The 20,396-nt window shown below is 34.8% G+C and overlaps 1 protein-coding gene across 1 annotated transcript in view; it reads left to right on the top strand.

Moving 5' to 3' along the window:
• GPM6A (glycoprotein M6A) overlaps positions 1 to 20,396 on the top strand; it is a gene marked incomplete at both ends in the record, with an annotated part of 107,770 nt that overhangs the window by 73,869 nt on the left and 13,505 nt on the right. The window contains one exon of the mRNA XM_082051805.1: positions 10,840 to 10,996. Coding sequence (XP_081907931.1) covers positions 10,840 to 10,996 — 157 coding nt within the window. The remainder of the gene's footprint in view (positions 1 to 10,839; positions 10,997 to 20,396) is intronic.

Below are 20,396 nucleotides of genomic sequence, written 5' to 3'. Positions count from 1 at the left end.
AACTATACGTATTGAAATGGAACTAAAACCTAGTTGGTGTTGTTCTGAATAGAAATAATAAGAATTTAAACAAACAAAGAAACAAACCCAACAAAACACACAAAAACCCCAAAACCACACAAAACCAAACCAACCAACCAAAACCAAAGCAACACCAAAACCAAACAATCTAAAAGTGTGCCCTACTAAATTATACTTCTTTATTTATGACATTTTGGCTTTTAATGCTTCTAGTGCTGTGAAGTGTCTCAGGCTGACCTGAAGTCTGTTCTTCTGTGAAAAATGTGCTAGACAGGTGCTACAGTGGAGTGAAGTGTGTCAGATGCTGTTTAATCACGCTTATGGTTTCTGTCTATATTTTTGTTAGCACAGTGGATTTCAAATGTCATTCAGAATAAAAATCAGTCCCAATCTGAGAGCCACTTATGTGGATGGTAAGCAATAAGGGCTTTTTAAATTGTTCCCACTTCTGTGTTTGTTCTGAACTGAAATAACACAACTCACAAGCCAACCTGTACCTTTTATCTTTGTCAATACAACAACCCATTGGAAGTTAAAAGAACCAGCAGACCCCTGTAGAGAAAGTAGGGCATAAACAAGATCTGAAACATTCTTTAAGTACCTAAAATAAAAGCCAAAGTACCTAAATCCAACAAAGCCATTAAGAAATGTACATATCAATGTCTCTGAGGGCATCAACAGCCCTGTCTGGCTTCCCCTCAACCTGCCTATGGTCCAGGATCCAATTTCAGCCCAGCTTGGGGCTCTCAGTCCCTCACCGCAGACTCCCCTGGCCATGGCCCTGGGACTGCCCTGGCTACCCTGATCCCTGGCTGGGGTGCTGGGATGCGTCCTCAGTGGCTCACAGGGAGCCCTCATCCCTTGTGGTATCCTAATGCCTAGGGAGAGATGAATTAATTATGGACCTGCAATAGACCTCGAAGTCCCCCTGGGGAGCTCTGCCCTTGGGGGTTCAGCCAAGAGCAGCAGCCCCATGGAATAGAAAAGGAGGTCCGAGTGCTGGCCCTGCACCGTGGTTGGTGATTCCTGGACTCTTATCTGAGTTCAAATAATATACAGCAACTGCTGTTCATATATCCTTTGGAAATACTAATAAGTAATAGATATTTATAATTTTAAAAATGAAGAGCAAGTTTGTGTCTGGTTTTAAGATTCCTTCTATGCCAGACAGTTAAATCAATTCTCTCAAATTATTTTCTTTCAAATTAAAATATGAAATGGTCATAGTCAATAATTCTGAGGTATTTGAGATGTCATTGGGATATTCTGGATTGGGTAGAGATAGTGCTTTTATAGCACAGTTTTACAGTAAAGAATGCTCTTTCACTTGCTTGTTTTGAGTGGGAAAAAAACAACCCCAAATTTGGCCTGTAACATGGTCCTAAAAACAATAATTTCTGAGAAGAATGATTTTTTTAAAAAGGATTTTGTTTCAAAGTACTGGATTACAACCTGACTTGATTTTCTTCAGGGTGATGCAGGTAAAACAGGTACTCTAAACTCTTGAAAACTAAAATAAATAGAATAAATCCAAATTCATGACAAGACATACTGTACAGACAGGTATTCCTTATGCAGAGAGCATATCTTCAAAAATCACAAAGCTGAATGAGGTAGACTCTTCACTCTTTACCCAGTCATTTCTAAATACTTGTTTATAAATATAAATATTTTGTAAATGTTTATTAAAAAATTCAGAATTATCCATGAGTCACCTTATCATTGGGATTAATTGCTATTGCTTTCTGAATAACTCTTTTGAAACTTCATTCTCCATAGTCCCAGACTACTTCACTGTCAACATTATCACGGCTCTAATTGTAGCTGCTTTTCTCACAACCCCAAGTGAAAAAATGCCTTTTTGGGGATTTGAGGTACACAAGTCATAATATGTTGTTTGGGATGTGGATTCCTTCAGTGTGCATAGTGTAGTTATTTTAATCCCTTGTGATTCAAAGGGATCTGACAAAAATAAGTATGGTGACAAATTATCCTAAAAACTGCCTTTATAATATTTTAACTGTAAGCGGTGAATGGTTTATGTTGCCTACTGTGTAAGCTTAACAGCTCTGTAGGCTTCACTTAAATTGAGTAATCTGCTTGAGGCAGATACGGTATTCAGTCATTCTTCTAACAGCTTAATAAACTCCAATGAACACTGTATCTGCAAAGTACTGGTTGTAACTAGATCTGCTTACTTATTCACTGATTTTGACAAGATTCCAAAGTCAGCAGGAATAGATGTACGACTATCAAACATGTATTGTATCAGCTGGATTTTATATTTTTTTTGGTGTTTGGAACAAATTCCAGAAGACTGTTTCAGGAAATCAGCAGCACAAGGTAACTTTGGTGTATTTCCCAACAGCATCTTTTCACAGTTCATTCTTTTCAGTATGCAAGACCAGCTAGTGCCATCTGTCACGTTTGTGATATATAGGCCATGAAACAAGGGAATCCCGCTCTTAGACTGGAAAATGAGGAAATCTTCCTGATAGAAACATTAACAACATTTCCTACTATAGTCAGAGCTAATTCAGGTCGTTGCAAATTTGCTTCCTTTTAAAGGTGTGAAACCAAACAGTAAACTAAATGAATTTACAATCTGTAAATCTGTTGTCACGATCTTCTCTGTTGGAAGTGCCACAAACACTCTACTGGAGCCACCTTCTTCCTTTCAAAATGTGAAAGCCTGTGTTTCAGATGCTGTTGTGTCCAAACTTGACACTTGTTGATAACCTTTCTGTTAGTCTGTGTATAGTCATTTTTTAATTAAAAGCATATAATTTAGTAATGCACTCATGTATATGCAACTGTTTGCAGAAAAATAAAAAAAAAAACTTGTTTAGAAGCTTTTATATCCCCCCTCTTAGTGTTTTAAACCAATGTTTTGAGCGGTAGATAAATGGATGTTATTCTGATATTCTACTGTTCTTTTTTTTTTGTTGTCTTTGCAGCTATCACAAGTTAAATATTGGTAGCACTAAAAATACTATTGTTACAGTATTGTAGTATAGTATAGTATAGTATAGTATATTATGTCACACTAATATTTGGAGATGACCCCACTGGTTCTGGGCACCAATTCGGCTATCTGAGCCTATGAATGGGAAGAAGAGATAGGAAAGAAATGGAGATGTACACAGTTGGCATACACCAAACTAGTAGGATGACTCCCTGTGGTTGAAGCTCAGGCTTGTATGATCATTTCTTTGAGATGTATACTGCCTTTTTATTTTCATTCTCCTGTTTATGTAATAATATCCAAGTAGTTATTTAAACAATAGTTCACTTTTTCTTTACATAACAAATTAATATATTATCTAGGGAGTGTAATCTAAGGAATTTTTAGCTTAATATCTGTAAAATTAGCATTAAAAGGCTCTTATAAAATCATATCTTTATATAAAGCTAATATGCCTTCTCAGAAGTATGTTTTATTTTAGATAATAGATTTTATTGTTGCATTAGGTCAATTTGATACTGCTAAAATATCTGAAAAAAAAAAGTTATGTATCTGAAGAAAAGTTATAAATATAAGCAAAAATATTTTATTACAAAATATTTTGCAAATGCAATGCTTGGAAACTATCCTTAAAATCCCTGAATATTATTACTTTGGTACATGTGAAGTGTAGTTTATTCTGTGACAGTGAATCTCTACCAATCAATCTTACTTCACCTAAGTATTGTAGAACTCCTAGCTTGATATGCAATACTCTGTGTCTACTGTGTATACTGCACAGACTGATAATCTTGCACTATGAAAAACAGACAACAGTGGGCTGAGAACTGCCTTATTCAAACCTTCTTCAGAGACTCTGCTCTCTTGATGTTTTTTGAGATGTGAGCTCTGAAGATGCAATCCAGAGTTAAGCAGAAGAGTCATAGGGCTATATAGACATTAGAAAGCAGTGCTAACACAATAGAAAGTGATTGGTAGGCCTAAATACTTGGTGCTAATAACTTGCTGTTCATACAGTATTTATTAGAGGGATTTATTTTGTACTCAGTGTTACCTGATACAATGGACTGAACAGCCATTAGTGGCTGGAGTGCAGTAGGAGCGCTCCTGGAGCATACTTCCCATTTAGCTTAATTGGAAAGGAATCCATGTTGTGCACTCTGAAAACCGCGATGCAAACCATATCTCAATAAGTAGGGACAGATGCAGCACTTGCTTAAAATAAAAATCCACTCCTGAGGAAAAACGCTAATGGGGGTGTACCTATAATCCCTGCTGCTGTAGGGTTAAAGGTTTGTTCATGGAGCTCAGTGCTAAAAAGACTTCTAACTAGGCTAATGCAAGTTTCCACTAATAGCACTCTTTGAGCTCTTCTACCTGGATTCTGACTCTGTGTAGAAGAATGACTTTTTCTCTGCAAGGAAGGCCTAACTTTGGCCCATGTGTCTTGTTTGTGTATTATAATTTGTCAGGAACCACCAGAGAGAGCATTAAGTCATTGAAGGATACTTTTTTTTTTTTTTTTTTAATGCCATTTACTTAAGGAGAACAGTTTCTATTTCACTGGAATGCCTCAGTCACAGATGAAAATTAACACTGGGCAAACATAACATATTAAAGATTAAACGCAGAAGACAGCATTTTAGATCTGGTATCATTTGGTAGATGCACCAGTTTTGTGGTTTAGACTCAAATATTTAATGATTATTTAAATTCTTATGCTGTGTCCTTTCCTGTTGTAAGGACATTGCAAGATTCATAGGGCAGAAATATGGTTTTCACTGCTATTGCTCCTCTTCCATTACCTTGTAATTCTCTACTGCTTTTAGAAGTGTTCCTTGAAATCTCATCTCAACTCTACTATTCCAAGGAAGTAACCATCAAACTTTCAGAGGAGGATGATTTAGGGTTGTATTCTGCATACCTGCAGAGAGTGGTACACAACAAATTAATCTCTTAAAATCAATGGGATCTTATGCCACGTCGTCTTCTGTTCAGAGTAGAATAACAAAATCTTGTCCTTACAGAATGTGAGTGTAAATTGCATATTATAGTGTGATGATCTCTTCTTTATATAATCCTAAATTTGGCTTTAGTTTGTGCAAATGGCTTGTATGATTGCATAGAAAATTTCTTCCAGAAATACAGAATCAGGAGTTTCTGTTTTTCTTTTGTTATGTTTTATTTCTACTTTAATAAAAGAAAAATACATTTAGATCTTTGTTGTTCTTATCCTTTGTCTACTGTTAATCCTTTTTTTTTTATCATTTCTTGACAAATTTTAATTGAGCATTCTGTACTCTAATTTTGTTTTATTTCCACCTGAAATGTAAAAGTACAGACTCCATATTAACCTAATCCCAGAAAAATCCCTCGTGGACCTATGCTGACATTTTCTTACTGGTTTCATCTTTCCCTTCTCCACAGTGAGGATATTTCTGTTGCTTTTACCTCATTTATGTTGTTACCTGGAGTTTTTTAGTCTTACGTTGCAAGTAGTACATGATTATTAATAAATAGTTCTTTCTCCCTGCTGGTTATGTTTGCCTTTTGAAGTTTGCCTTTGCTTGTCTCCTCCCTTTGTTAACAATTCTTTTATGCCTCTTGATATCAACTCTCTTCTTTGCTCAAACTGCTTAAGTGAATAATGTCATTAATTTACACCAATGAATTGTTCCTGGATGGTTTGCAGGAGAGCCTGAGCACCTCTTTTAAAATCTTCTGTGGGGCATGGCTTCTGCATACCCTAAACAAATGTTCTTGCTTGCAAACATCTGCTTATATCTTGTTTGTCTTCGAAAAGTACATTTGCAAAACTGCTGCTACAAGCTTCAGATCGCTTGAGGAGGCAGGCTGCTATCTCAGTCTTTTAATATCCTCTTAGCATGAGTCCCTCAGGGGGCAAGAAGATTAGCACAAAGGCCAGCATTACTGCTTTATGGAATAATAGAGATTATTGTGTATTTGAGATGTGAACGTCAACTATTCAAAGTTCCTTGTGATTGAACAAAATAAATAAATTTTAAAAAAAAGGCCTGCAAAACAGTAGAACTCACCTACCCCAACAGTAATGATTACATGCATTTCTCATCTTTCTAAATTGTCTATGCCAGCTATAACAAGAAGGTAATCTTTAATTAGGAATTGCACTATGATAATCTAACCTACTTTTTAGTACTTTGATAGCTTTGGTATTTTATTTTCCTTATTATGTTCTTTTATCTTGGAAATAGGTATAATTACCTGAATCTACTTGCACTCAGAGAGTATAGGTACAGTTTGCTGGCAGTTATAGGTTATTCTGTACCTGTAGTATCTGAATGTCATTATCTATATTGGTGAAGTTATGTTATAAATTCAGGAAGAGGAATGTGAAGCAGAATTATAAATGCTGGAAAACTAGTTCCACAGTAATAACCAGTACACCGATGGGCTAGGCCGACCAAAATCTCCGTAACGTTAGTGTTTGATAGCTTGTCCAGGCTGAAGCGTACACATACTCTATTTGAATACGAATTTTTTCTGGACAGCATGAGAATCATGTGTCACAGTGAAAAGTGATGTATTCTTTTGCTGCTGCTAATTGCAGATAAAAGTCTGCAATGCATTCCCCTACTGACCAAATGCAAGAACTATATCCCTAGCTAGTATGTAGAATGTTCCAAAGCAACATTAAGTAACTTGGGTAGAAAAATATATATGGATGTGCATTAGCTGGGTACTGACCTTCAACACTGAGGGTAGAAAGTGTACCCGTGATTAGACTGAATAGTGTAAATGCTTCAGGGCTCCTACGATTTGCAGTTCCTTTCAGGACACAATAAAATATAAAGGGTCAATGTTAACAGCTTTTCTTGGCTTATCTGTTGGGGTAGTAGATCAATTTATTATGGTGAAACACGTCTGGTTTACTCCAGTCAAGCAACTTTTTATACAAGCTTAAAACATTATTACTTCTACACACAATAAACAGAAGCTAATTATGAATATTGAAATATTTTTCAAACAGGATATAGTGATTGTAAGTTTAGTTGACTGAAGTCTCAAGAACAAAAAAATAATTCGTTATAACACATTTTTCACAAAAACCCGCTAAACATAGACATGATCATTCAACAATTAATCTTATTGCTTGCTGATTTATTTTATTGTTTAATTCTTGAATTTGCAAAGCACCATGAAAATACACAGTAGGAAATCTGCAACATTGATCTAACTCACTGAGAATGATTTCACTGACCTCTGACTTGTCTTTGCTGGGATAGTCTAATCTGTGTTCAGCTATAACTTGTTCATTGAGATGTTAGCATTGATGGCTTCCATTAATAACTTCCATCAGAGGAAGAAAGTGTTTTCTCTAGAGCTATTTTAATATTAATCTTGTTGGATGAAATCCAGATTCAGATTAATGAATTAGGAAGTCTGTTTAATATGGAATAATTAATGACTTGGTAGAAGAAAAACAACCAAAAATTGAAATACCAGCTTGATTTAGATCACAAATTGAAAACAGTGGTATTTATGTTTTTGACATTTCTAAACATAGTGTTAGGAAAAGCAGACCTGGAACCTGTGGAGCATCTACGAGATTAAGACAGTACACAAAACATGGTTTAGATTATTATATTAAAAAAAAAAGGCTTTTAATAATTTCAAGATGATTTTCACAATTAACTTATGTTTAGATAATCATCCAGCTTATTCTACCCAGCAACCTAGGCTAATATGTGAAGACTGGATGATAAATGCAAATTTGTTAAAATCAGGTTTATCTTCGCAATCTTCATTGACTGCCTTTTAATAGAAATGTTTCATGACCTTAATTATATCATTATATAATATTCATAGGACTCCTGCATTTAGTGAATAGGTATTCAAGATTTCTTTTTGTTCTCCTCATTTAGTGTTGCTTTAGTCTCCACTTAATATGTATCTTTCCAGTCCTGTCAGGAGTACAAAGTTTATCTTTATAATTTTTTCTCTTCTTCCTTTACTCCTTACCCACCACTTTCCTTCCATTCCAACCTACACAAGCGTAAGCCCTACTTGTACTTCTTTTTCGTCCTTATCCTTTTCATCCATTGGCTTATATTCATCACCCTTTCTGCCATTTCCTTCTACGTCCCTGGTTGATCTCATGTTCCATCTGCAGCATTAGAGACTTTGCTGAAGCACAGATGGCAATTAATCTCTCTGAGTTCATCCACAAAGAACCAAATTTTATTTCAAAGAAAGGCAGTCTCCATTTTACAAGGCCTTTATTTTATTATCTATTAAAATGTAATTGCAAAATCAAAGCTTATGTGAAATTTATTAGATGCTGCAGAATAATTTAATACTAACGCTCTCTTCAAAACCGTAGATGTATGAAATGTTGCAGTTGTATATTTTCTTTAAATACAGCACCCACTAAATAGAGTTATGTTGCAATATAATTCTATCTGACTTTTAAGAGGTAGTTGAATAATTGTTTTCAATTTTTGTTTGTATTTTTACTCTGCATTATACAAGATCCTTTCTCCTTGCAATAAGTTGATATTTCATCTCATGTAGTCTGATCAGTAGAGATCTTACTACTTCTCCCTGTAGAGAGTGTATGAGGAAGAAGTTGATTTCTATATTTGGCTAGTGTATAGCTACACATATTCTTGCCTAGTGAAAGGAAGGCCTAAGTGAAAGTTATTCCTTTATTACACATAAGGCTAAGGAAAAAGCAGCAATCTTTTAGTACGCTTTTTGATACAAGCAGCTCAGTGGGAGGCTCAGCACAGATGCTTTAAAAGGCCTGAAATAGTCTCTGGACCTCCCCAATGTCTTGATCCCTTTAGGGCAATGGTAGCTTTTGATTTCTACAGCACTGAGCTCAGAGAGGTCTGTGGGGAGCTGCTGCTGATGGAACTCCCACACTTCAGCCACTGGTGGAGGTCACAAAGTTGATGTCTGTTTGTTCCCTGTAAATTTGTTTTCATCAATAATGACAAGATAGGCTCAAAGTATTGTTTTCCTATTAAAACAGTGTTTACTATAAAATCAGGGAAGTGAGATTTTTTTACAGTGTAATCAGCAATTATATGTACTAAAACAAATTTCGTCTTCACACCATCCAACAATTGTCTATAGTGTTAAATTTGTTTCACCCTTTTGAATAGTTCATGTATCTATTCCATTCAGATATCAACTTACCCTGGTTTTCACTTGAGTATAAAAGAAAAAGTGATATAGAATAAAGCTGAGGGACCTTTGTTATTGGAATGCAAGGGAAAAACATATCTAGTCTGACTCCCAGAACCCTTCATTTATCGCCTTCTGAAAAAACACTGGAATAGGGGCCAAAAGTATTCATTTATAATACTGCTCCCACTCTGAATCAGGTCATAAGTTTACTGGCATTTTTATGAGACTAATTCAAGCTTAAAATACTTCAGTGAAGTTATAGACACAGTCATACATCTGAAATATCAACTGTAAACTTGAATCTGACTTTGAATCTCTTGAAAACCATCCAAATTCAAAGATCTTTCAATGGAGTTTTAAGCTTTTTATTGTATTGTACATTTAAAGTATGTATTGAGAGTTGTGTTTGGCATGGTGATGAAAAGTGTGATCCTAAAGAAGTGTTATCATTAAATATTTCTTTTCATAACAGTACAAGCATTAATCTTTTTGGGTAGTTGTTTGGTGTATGTCAAAACTAATCTTGCAGATCCTAATGTGTTTCTGGCTTATTTTTTGTCCTACTTTGTTACAAGCTGTTGCTATCTCAACCTGGACAATATGACTGGAGCTTGGGAACATCTTAAACCTGCATATTACCATTTTCTTTAGAGCTGCATAACTCCCGCCATGTCATATTGATAAACTGGGAGCTTACTGTGCCTAGTTCCTAGAGAAGTTCAAAAGTAGGAAACATTGAAACCTGCTGATCCAAGAAAATGGTCATGGGGAATGTTTCCAACTTTAGACAAAACACTTGGAGCAGAGAGATGCTTTCAAACATAATTTCATAAACCCTCATCAGCAGAGAACATGTAGAAGGCAGAGTATCCTTGAGCCACTGTTGAGCTTCTAGAAAGTGCTGGGCAGCACAACCACATGATAACCCAGGTAATCTTCTTTGTAATAAATTGAGCCTTCTAGGGCTCTGCATGTTACACTGTAAGCCATCCTTCCATTTCTTGAGCTTTGGGTCTGTGAAATGATTTTATTTTTTTTTTCAAGCCCCATTATAGAAGAACTCAAGATGATCTGACCTTATTACTTTTGTAATAACATGTTTCTGGTTTGAAGCTAGGGATCTCTCTTGATGACTTTATTATTCTGTGTCAGATACTTTGTCTGTTGGAGAATAAGTGGAAAAATAATAATGAAGAGAAGATAATACAGAATGACATTGCAGCTTGAGAACTACTTGTACATTTAGAACGATTTATTGACGATTGTAACAAAATATACTTTCTATAACCTAACTGCTGGATATGGTGTGTAACTCAGGAGATGTGTCAGATTCTTGTTTTCTTTTTCTTTTATTTTTTTTTCTTTGGTGTTTTATTTAGAGAAAAATTAACTGACTTTTAAATTATTCTGACAAATTATGCTGTCTTGCCTACACCAGTCCATTTTTACATTTTATTAAATTAAATGGCCCAGTATTTTTTATGTCAACACTATTTTATTCCAAAATTCACTCCTGTCCTCAGCTTCAGCTGTCATTATAGCGCATCAACACTGTAGCTGACGCCAGTGTAGCAACTTTGAGGCTTCGTGGGTCTGTTTACCACACCCTAAAATCCTAAAATTTCAGAGTCAGCTTTAAATATTTATGCAGATAAATAATTTTTGCTGTCCCTATACAGGATTGACATCTTCAAGTATGTGATATATGGTGTAGCAGCTGCATTCTTTGTATATGGCATTTTGCTGATGGTGGAGGGATTCTTTACAACTGGTGCCATCAAGGATCTCTATGGGGATTTCAAAATCACCACTTGCGGCAGATGTGTCAGTGCCTGGGTAAGTAGTTAAGAAAGCTTTTGTACTTATGATAATTTCAACATATTTTCTACATTTGTAGTGGCTCATGATTTTTTTACTTTAATGTTTTCTGATACTTCAGTTAAGTGGTTAAAAATCATAGAAAAGGAGAATAGAAATGTCAGAAATGTTCTCTGTATAGGTTAATCACTTAGCAACTCTTGCTAAGGAGTAATTAGTTCCGCTAGTTGAATGGGAAAACTTATTCTTTTCTGTTTGGGACAGGACTCAAAGTCAGCCTTCAGCTGTACTGGGCAATAAATATTTTTCTTACTAATATTTTAACTGTTATTTTAGAAGTCTTGCCTGTTCCTCTTTGGGACAAGCTGAGACCTGTAATCAGATTTTGTTTTATATTTAAATGGCAAGCAGCCCATTATCTCTTGTTTGGAGAGACAACTCACTTATGATCCTGGAAACCTTAGATTAAAAAAATTCTGATTTGTACCTGGACTTACACAAAGGTTTCTCATACTAAAATTGCTGACTATTTGAACTGGAATTATTTTAAGGTGTCTTTTCAATATCAGGTAGGTAACTGTTTTGGTATTTGACTCTTCTGCATCTAAGGTAAGAGAACTGAACGCTTGGTAGCTTTGGCATTGGATATTTTTGCAAACATTATCAGTAACAAAAAAATCATATTTTCTGATGAAAAATAAACAGCTAAAAACAGCCAGGTAGATCTGGGTGTTAAGGTACACTTAACGTTATACTACATTTACAATAACTGCTGTATAAAAAAAATAGCCAGAAGAGGGTTGCCCATTGTAACCTCCTACAAATGTCAACATTTATTAAACAGCAATACAGACCAGGAACAATTATAGACAATAGAGAATATTTTCCAGACACACTAAAGTCTATGAAAACCAATATTTTGGTTATTCTGACATTTAAGGTTAAACTGAATACAGATAATCTACACACTGGAAACTGGAGAATGTGGGGAATATGCCATCCCTACATAGATGTAGCATGCTCCACAGGAATGCTGCTTTTTCAACTTTTTTTTTTTTTTCTTATCAAATGTCATTGTGTGATTTTGGCACTTTAACTAAGAATTGTTTTAAAGCCTTTAAATAAATGTATAAAGACTGGGAACATTTTAAGTAAAGAATAATAATTGCTTATACCAACACTGTTTTAGTCTTCTGGAAAGAAATGTCTAATCTACATTCACGGAGAACCTACTAAGCTAGTTCAAATTCTGTAGAGAGTAGCACATTTTTTAGAACATTATTTTTTCTTCACAGCTACCAGAGATGCCTTTGCATATTATTGCAGCAGACCAATGCTGCATCCTTTCACAGCTTTGATGCCCTTGCAGTATAAACTGTAATTCTGTAGTATGTGTCTAGAAAAAATGAACAGTTAAGCAGCTGTTCTGTGGTTAATATCACTGTTATTATTAATGATTAATCAAGTTAATTTATTCAGCATTTGGCTTTCCTCATAAGTAATTTCTAGTGTTTGTGTTTTATTTTAAGAAACCTTGGGTTGATACGCGTTGTGCAGCTAAGATTAAGGCTGTATACTATTTATTATGACAATTAAGATAAGTCATCAATCATTTTGAGTTAAACACATTGTTCTTATTATTCTTTAAGTTAGTGAAAGTTTTATCTTTTCCTTGAAAAATAAAAAAATCTGCAGTTTGATTCCTTGTCTTATTCTGATGATGTATCAGTAAAACTTATACAATTGTCTGGAGCTATTTTGGGTTATTGTTCTGGCGTTTACTTCTGTGCTCTAGAGAATAAGACAGTATATACAGAAGTATTGTCAATTAAAAATTGAGATCTTTTTTGACTAGGTTTATTTTTATTATCTCATATTTAAAATTCTTAAGGGACAAATAACAGTTTACATTAAAATAATTGGAATTAGAAAATATTTCAGTCCAGCAGTGATATGTTTATAATTTATTCAGTTCCTTAAATCATGCAATGGTATGAAGAAATAAGTTCTAAGAGCAACAAAGAGATGGTTGGAGAGGCAAATCAAACCCAACTAGTACCCTTGTGTGTCAAGCTCGGATTGCTCTATTGCTATGCAAATTTGCTGTAATAAATTTTGTTATGTACAGTTGCCAAAATGATATAATGCTATTGAAGAGGATTGGCAGATACTGCATGTTGCAAGAAAGCTTCCTTTATAAAATTTGGAGACAGTAATTTTGTAAATATTAAAACCTAAGCTGTCAAAGACTAAACAGTTGAGTTTTTATAACAATACCTTAATACTAAGACAAATGTATACACAGGATATTTGTTGTTTTGAAGAATTAAAATGACAAAAATGGCTCCACATCAAAAATACCTTTGTAAAAATCCACTTGTGACTATGATTTCACATCAAATTTGGCAGTCTTTCTAAATACCAGTTTAGCAAGTCTGAAAATGAAGTCCTTCTGCTTCACCATGTCACCAATTACTTCTTATTAATATTTTGCATAAGCATATTTATTATGCCTGCAACTAAACCTGTTAGGTAAATGGAGGAAAAACAATAAGAAAAAATTTAAAGGAGAAAGAGCTCATTTTAACTTTGTATGGGCAAGCTATATTTTTCACTGGAAATCTGAGAAGTAACATCTTTTTCTTTCTTATCAAAATATTATTTGAAAAGCAGGCTTTTAAGAACATTGAAAGCCAGCATCTGCAGAAATTTTTCATGTGCCCTTCTTGACTTCCCTCCTTCACTGTGATTAGTTCACTTTCTGGCTCTACATGACCAAAATGAAATAGCTCAACATACCATTTCTAGTGATTGTATAGTTGATTAATCAACCTGTGTGAGCATTCAGAGGCTTAGCATACAAGTCATGCTGGTGCTGCTGAGGAGTCAGCCCCCTCAGATCTGAGCAAGAGTCTGTGAAAGGGACAGTGAAGAGTCTCATTGGCAGCGTTTTCAGAATTAATTTACTGTGAAAACTAAAATAAAAGCAGCATAAAAATGCCAGTCACATTCAAGGAGGGATGGCTGTGGTTTTAGCCTTTGTTTTTCAATGCCTGAACATGATTTTAGAGAATTAAATAAACAGGTATATATAATTCTGCTGCAGCATGATTAGTGAAGAATGGGAGACAGGCCTGAGGTCAACTGTGACACTGTTTGTATATTTGAGATTTTATACCCTTCTTATTTATATTCAGCTAGCTTGATCATGGAAAACTGCATTTACACTTTGTTTTAGAATGTCTACTTACACAGTAAAGCAAAGCAAAAAAAAAAAAAAAGAAACACAAATGAGGCTTTTTCTTCCTTGAAAACTTTTCCTCGTCAAAATTTTATGCAATGAAATGAGAAAGCAGACTTTTTATTTAACCAGAAAACATAAGATAAAGATTTCACCCTAGCAAATGTATTTCTTTTTCTTTGTATCTTACCTTTTCAAAGAAACATGTTAAGGCTCTACAGAGTTGCATTGACTAATATGTTTTCTGTATCTTTAGTTTTTAGGAACCTTTAATTTTAATGAGTGAAAGGGATTTTTCTGCCTTCGAAAATTATTTTGGCTGCCTGAATAACTATGTACTATTTGACCTATGTTTCTTGAGTGCTTAAACTAAAACTTTAACTTTCCAAAATATTTCCAGATTTTATTTTGCAAGAAAAACCATGGGAGCTTTGCAAATACTTTGTAAATACATCTGTATGGGATGTGAACTTGTCATTTCATCTTGCTGTTACCAGACCAGTTATCGTAGAGGCAGCAAAACTGCATTATATTGACATTTGACTCTTTGTGTAACATGAGGAACAGAGTTCAGTGCAGGCTCAGCTGGCTTTCCCACCCAGAACAGATGCAACATTTCTGAGTGGTACAAATGAAGCTCTCATTTCTGAAAATCAGATAACATATCTGGATATTCTGGTGGCAAAAAGCTGAGCTGACAGACAGAAAGGCTTTCCTTCTAACTGAATGCGGCTCTATCTGAGGAATGCAGAACACTTCATACCACTGCAGCTTCATTTATGAGAAGTAAAGAACAGTCTCTCCAAGACAGCAGATGTACTTACAGGTCTAGAATCTCTTAATCCAATCTAAAATAAGGGAAGCATTCAAGAAAACTCTTGTTTCCCTAAATGTGAAGAAGGGACTTCTTCAAGTAGTTTCAGACACTGACAGGGCAAATAGGGAAAGTTATTAAAGTTACTATCCCCCAAAATCCACACGAAGCATATAGAGCTTCTTGTTCTCCATATCAACTACAGCTTCCTATTGATGCCTTATAAATTTGTAGTTACCGTTGTAATTGTCTTCTTAATGCTTGCCAAAGAAGAAAGAGGGAAACTTGTAGATTTATCCCCTCACTGCTTGCATCCTTTTATTCATGCATTCAAGTTAGGCTGGCTAGACTTAGGAAACCAGAGTGTTTTTTTCAATACTTTTTTTCAGCTGAAGAGCTTTAACATTTAAAGTCACACTTCTAGAATCTCCTGGCTGATTAAAAGCCGTGTTATTGACTTTCACTGCTTGGCAAGACAGCAAACAAGAAAGGAAGGTTCCTGCCCCTTGGTTCTCTCATAGGCTTCTCAAGCCCCATTAGGAACATGTGTTCTTATTTTTGGCAGCCAAGCATTCATGTGGAGGGACACATCTGTGTAAAGATGTTATTATTTCTGCTTTCTTGTTTAAGCTTCAATGTCTTGTTCCGAAGTACAGACCATGCAAAATTTCTGAACAAATATTGCAGTGTTGGCAATGTAAAGAATGTAAACAATCTTGGCAATATAAAAAATGTAAACAATCTGTATACTGCAGTCTTTTCCCAGCTGAGAGTGGTTCATGATCAAAAAGATAGATTTTATGTCTTTGAATTGAATAGTTATGTGTCACGAGCACAGCCTGAAGAACTCACGAAGCAGAGCTATTTAATGAAGACATCTACTCCTTAAAAAAAAAAGAAAAAGTTTTAGAACCTGATTATTTGTCTGTAATCATATTTAAATACAACACCAATGAACCAAGAGCTGAGCTGTATTCCCAGAGTACATCAAAGTGTTAGAAACACCACCCCCCCCCAAAAAAAAAAGAAAAAAAAAAAAGGAAAGAGGATGAAAACTTTGGATATGAAAATATAAGCCTAAACATCTTTAGAAAAATTAATTCCTATCTGGAAGATTGTAAAATTAAGTAGGAAATTCTGCTGCTGTTAAATAGCAGATAAGAACCAGCGTTCTCTGTAGGACTTCAGAAGCCTATCAGACTACAAGAACGATAGTCTTGCCTGAAGAATATATAAAGTAACTAACGCTAACAACTTTAAGCAGCAAAATTGTACAAAACCATCTACCTTATAGAGAAGATTCAGAACTTAAAAAAAAATATATAGTTGGTTTATAAGGAAGTACCAAAAAGACAAATTACAGAATCTTCATCAAAAACCTAGTCTTGCATCAATGCAAAGCCATCTTATTCAAACTGAGTATGTTCTGATAGCCAGTGGATTTGTTTACAAAGCAAAGTTTCAAAAAATGAATATATTGTTAGAGAATCTTTTCATATTTCTGATACAGCAGTGTCAATCTTCTCCCCCACTGCTACCAGTATATCCATTCAGAGTAAATCAAACCAGCTTTTTACAGGCATCTAAAGAGGTACAAAGCAATAGAAATCATGCATTGAATATTTCAACCTTGAAATATACATTTAAAGGACATTTTAGAAAAAATGTATGTGCAGATGAAAAAGCAGAAAATAATAGTGTGAACTGCTTTTCACAAAATCGCACAGAATCAAAGAATATTAGGAATTGGAAGGGACCTCGAAAGATCATCTAGTCCAATCCTCCCACTGGAGCAGGAACACCTAGATCAGGTTACACAGGAAGGTGTTCAGGGGGGTTTTGAATGTCTCCAGAGAAGGAGACTTTTAATTTTGTCAAAATCAGTTTTTCATCCATCAATGCTTGTAGAAGAAAAATATTTATAAAACGCCAGACAAAACAGTTCCATAAAATGGATGCTTTAAAATTTAAAATTTCAGGGATTTGATTTTCTGGTAATGGATTTTAACAATCTAAGGAATGTCACATTAACTTCTATTTAGTACATGGATGAATTGAAATTGGACAAAACTGAGAAGTCTGTCTCACTATGAAGAGAAATTTGAATCAATATTGGTGTGGGTTATTTTTTTGTTTTGGTTGGTTGCTTGCATTTTGTTGTTGTTTTGTTTGTGGGTTTTTGTTGTTGTTTTTGGTTTTTTCTTTCCCCCTCTTGAACTAGTTGACTTGAATGCAAGCCAAGAAGAATCAACCACATGTCAGTAACAGCACAGCATGAAATGCACCCATGTTTCAACAAGACTCTTGGAGATGTGCTTATGAATATGATATGTCAAAGAGATAGGATGAACATGTTTTGCAGAGGCAATAATAAATGACCAACAAGTGACTGTTAGCAATGAAAGTGATATTTTAGATCAAGCAGAAAAGACTTTGTAAGTGTGTATTTCCTGTGATTTATAGTGCATTTGGTGGTAATATCAGAACATCAGTCTCTTTCTTCCAGCAGCATTATATGTAAAATGAAAAAAGTTGAAATATTTTTGCTTCCCCTTTTACTTCTGTTCAGGAACGAAGCACGGATGCAGGAGGTGCTAGTTAGCACAGAAATAAGAATGTTAGAGGAGACCATTTGGTTGTGAGTTACTTAACAGTCCTGAAATGCATTCAGATTTCAAACCGTGTGTAAGAAGAGGGTGTACGAATGCCAAGAGAAGTTGGCTGGGGTGGCAAAGAATTATCTGTAACACATGAAGCATTGACATGTCCATGAGTTTAAAGACATCTGTATAGTTTTTTTTTTTTTAATTTCTCACTTGACCACTTAAGAAAACAGTATGATTTATTTGAATTTAAATAAATAAGAATAGCATTGCTCGTTCTAGACAACCTAACACTTTTAATTAAGCAGTAAAGACTGTTTTAGCTTCTGCAATGTTAAAATCTGTTCCAGAGGGACTCAGTGAGTTTTCCACTTGCTCTCTGTACTATGTGCACATGGGGATCTATATATTTAAGATGTTCTTGCAAAAAACATTGAGAAGAGGTTGAAGTATTTATGTAGAGATTCTATTTTAAAAGTGCAAAAACTGAAAAATTCTGTTGGATGAATTCTGAACCTCCCCAAAATAAAAAGATCTAAACATCTGTGGTGTAAGAATACAGATTGTGAACAGGAGCAAAATATGCAATATTTACACTATCTATGATGATAGTTTATTGATCAAAGGAGGTTACTGAATCTGGACTATAGACGTAAGGTGGTATGCAGAACCTTGCATTATAGAAAACCGAATGCAAGATAACAATAGGTCTAAGGTAGGAACACATGTAGTACTTTTAAGTCTGACTTCTTGTGAACTGCAGAAAGAACTATGCACTCTGTCAGTATGACTTCAGCAAGATCAAGTTCAGTATTTCAGAAAACATATAGTGACTGCAATGAATAATTTTAAAAGAGTATGTAAATGTGTTTATGCAGAATATGCGCAGGGTAAGGAGACAGCAGCATTAACTCTGAGGAATTGCTCCTAGGAAAAATGGACAAGACTGAGGCATTGAAATGAAATCTGTAGATGACTGAATGTGATCATAACATTAGAGAGACAGCAATTCAGTAAGAAATTGATAAGATCTTTCTGTTCATGCTTCTGAGTTGCTGTCAAATGACATACAAAACCTTTTTCTGATGTGCAATTGGGAAACTGCACCCAGAACCAGGACTACACACCACACTGTGGAGGTCAGATGCCTCACAGCATTCCAGTTAGAGACAGCCAGGCTAGTCCTGGGCTCATCTTCAGGTGATATTCTGCACTGGCAGGGTTTCATAGTGAAGCATAATAGGCTTTTGGCAGGATGGAGGTACATAGATGTCTGTAGATGCAGGCTTGATCTCTGGCAAAAACTGTCAAAGAGAATTTCTGAGACTGTGAAGAAGTCTGGAAGGAACCTCCTAGGTCATCAAGTGGAAAGTAAACAATGAAATTTTGTGTGTCTGTCATAGGATAATAAATCTAAATGAGCTATAAACACAGCAAGGTGTATGTGTTACAACTCTCTGGGTTGAGAGTTCATGTCAGGGAGTTAATATAAAATAACTATATGATTAAATTGAGAGAAGGTGTAAATCTAAATCCTGAGTGTTTTGAAACAAAGATAAAATTACCTGGCAACATGAGGTTTCTGGAGTTATGTTTTATTCTGGCACTTATGAATTTGTTGCTATGTGGTTTTTGTTTGTTTGTTTTTAATAAGCAGCAGTCTCCTCATACAATAAAATGACTGGAATTTACTTTGTGTCCATTTCAATCTCTCTCTGTAGAAACAGTACCTTTTAGATACGATTTCACTGTCTCTGTCCCTAGGGTCACTGAAGCAATCATACAGTGTTTCTTCAGGGGTGTTAAAAGATTTATAACAAAACTAAAACAAGAACAGTGTTTGAAATTTAATGAATGTGCTTTTCATGGAACCAGTACCTTTAAATTTTAAAAAGAAAGCAGTAGCTGAAATATTGATCTTATTAAAATAGATAGGATTTGAGTAATGTTTTCCATGGAAACAGGATTTCAAACAGCTATGACCACCATAAATATATAGCTGTTGTGCTATAAATTAATACATGCCATTTCACAACATGCTCTGAAATCTCTACTTCCTGACCTTGATCTGTGCAACAGATTTTATATATATATATATATATATATATATAAATCTTTCCAAAAGGGTTTTGGATTTTCTTACTTTGATAATTTATGATCCAGGAAAGTCATTACTGGCAATGAAAACGTTGTAAAATACAGCAAGAGGGTTTTACTATCCATGGTTTTGGTACAAGAAATTAACTGCTACAAAGATTGAAGATTTTAGCTATTCTTTCCCAATGTGAACTGGGTATTGGTTAATAAATTTTTATATTAATGATTTGATAAATTAATTTCACCATCACTTCCAGTTTCTTTTGGGTTTATGTGTTTGGCTTCTTACAGTGAAAACTGATCAGATAAAGTAATTTTCACTACCAATGCAATACATAGCATACTAAAGAACCAACTGCAGTAGCTCTTTAAGATGATGTACTGCTATTTCATAAATCTCTGGCTTGTCACACAGCAGAATGCTACTTCAGAGGAGAATGATACCTTTGAATCTCAGGAGACTGAGTTCTGAATTTAATTCCTGGAGTGAACAGCATCCTTAAATGTTTCTTATAAGGTCTCTAGAGCAAAAAGGAAAGATTGTAATAACAGAGAAAATTATCTAAAAAACCCCACTTCAGTCCCTTGCCTGTAGTTTAAAAAAAACCAAATTTTAAATAACAATTTCATTCCATTATAACAAGAATTTATAAGCTAATACCT

This window comes from Streptopelia decaocto (assembly GCF_964273445.1).
Source record: "Streptopelia decaocto genome assembly, chromosome: 4".
NCBI classification, from domain to species: Eukaryota; Metazoa; Chordata; class Aves; order Columbiformes; family Columbidae; genus Streptopelia; species Streptopelia decaocto.
The sequence above is the reverse complement of the archived record's forward strand: the minus strand, read 5'-3'. Positions and strand labels throughout refer to the sequence as shown.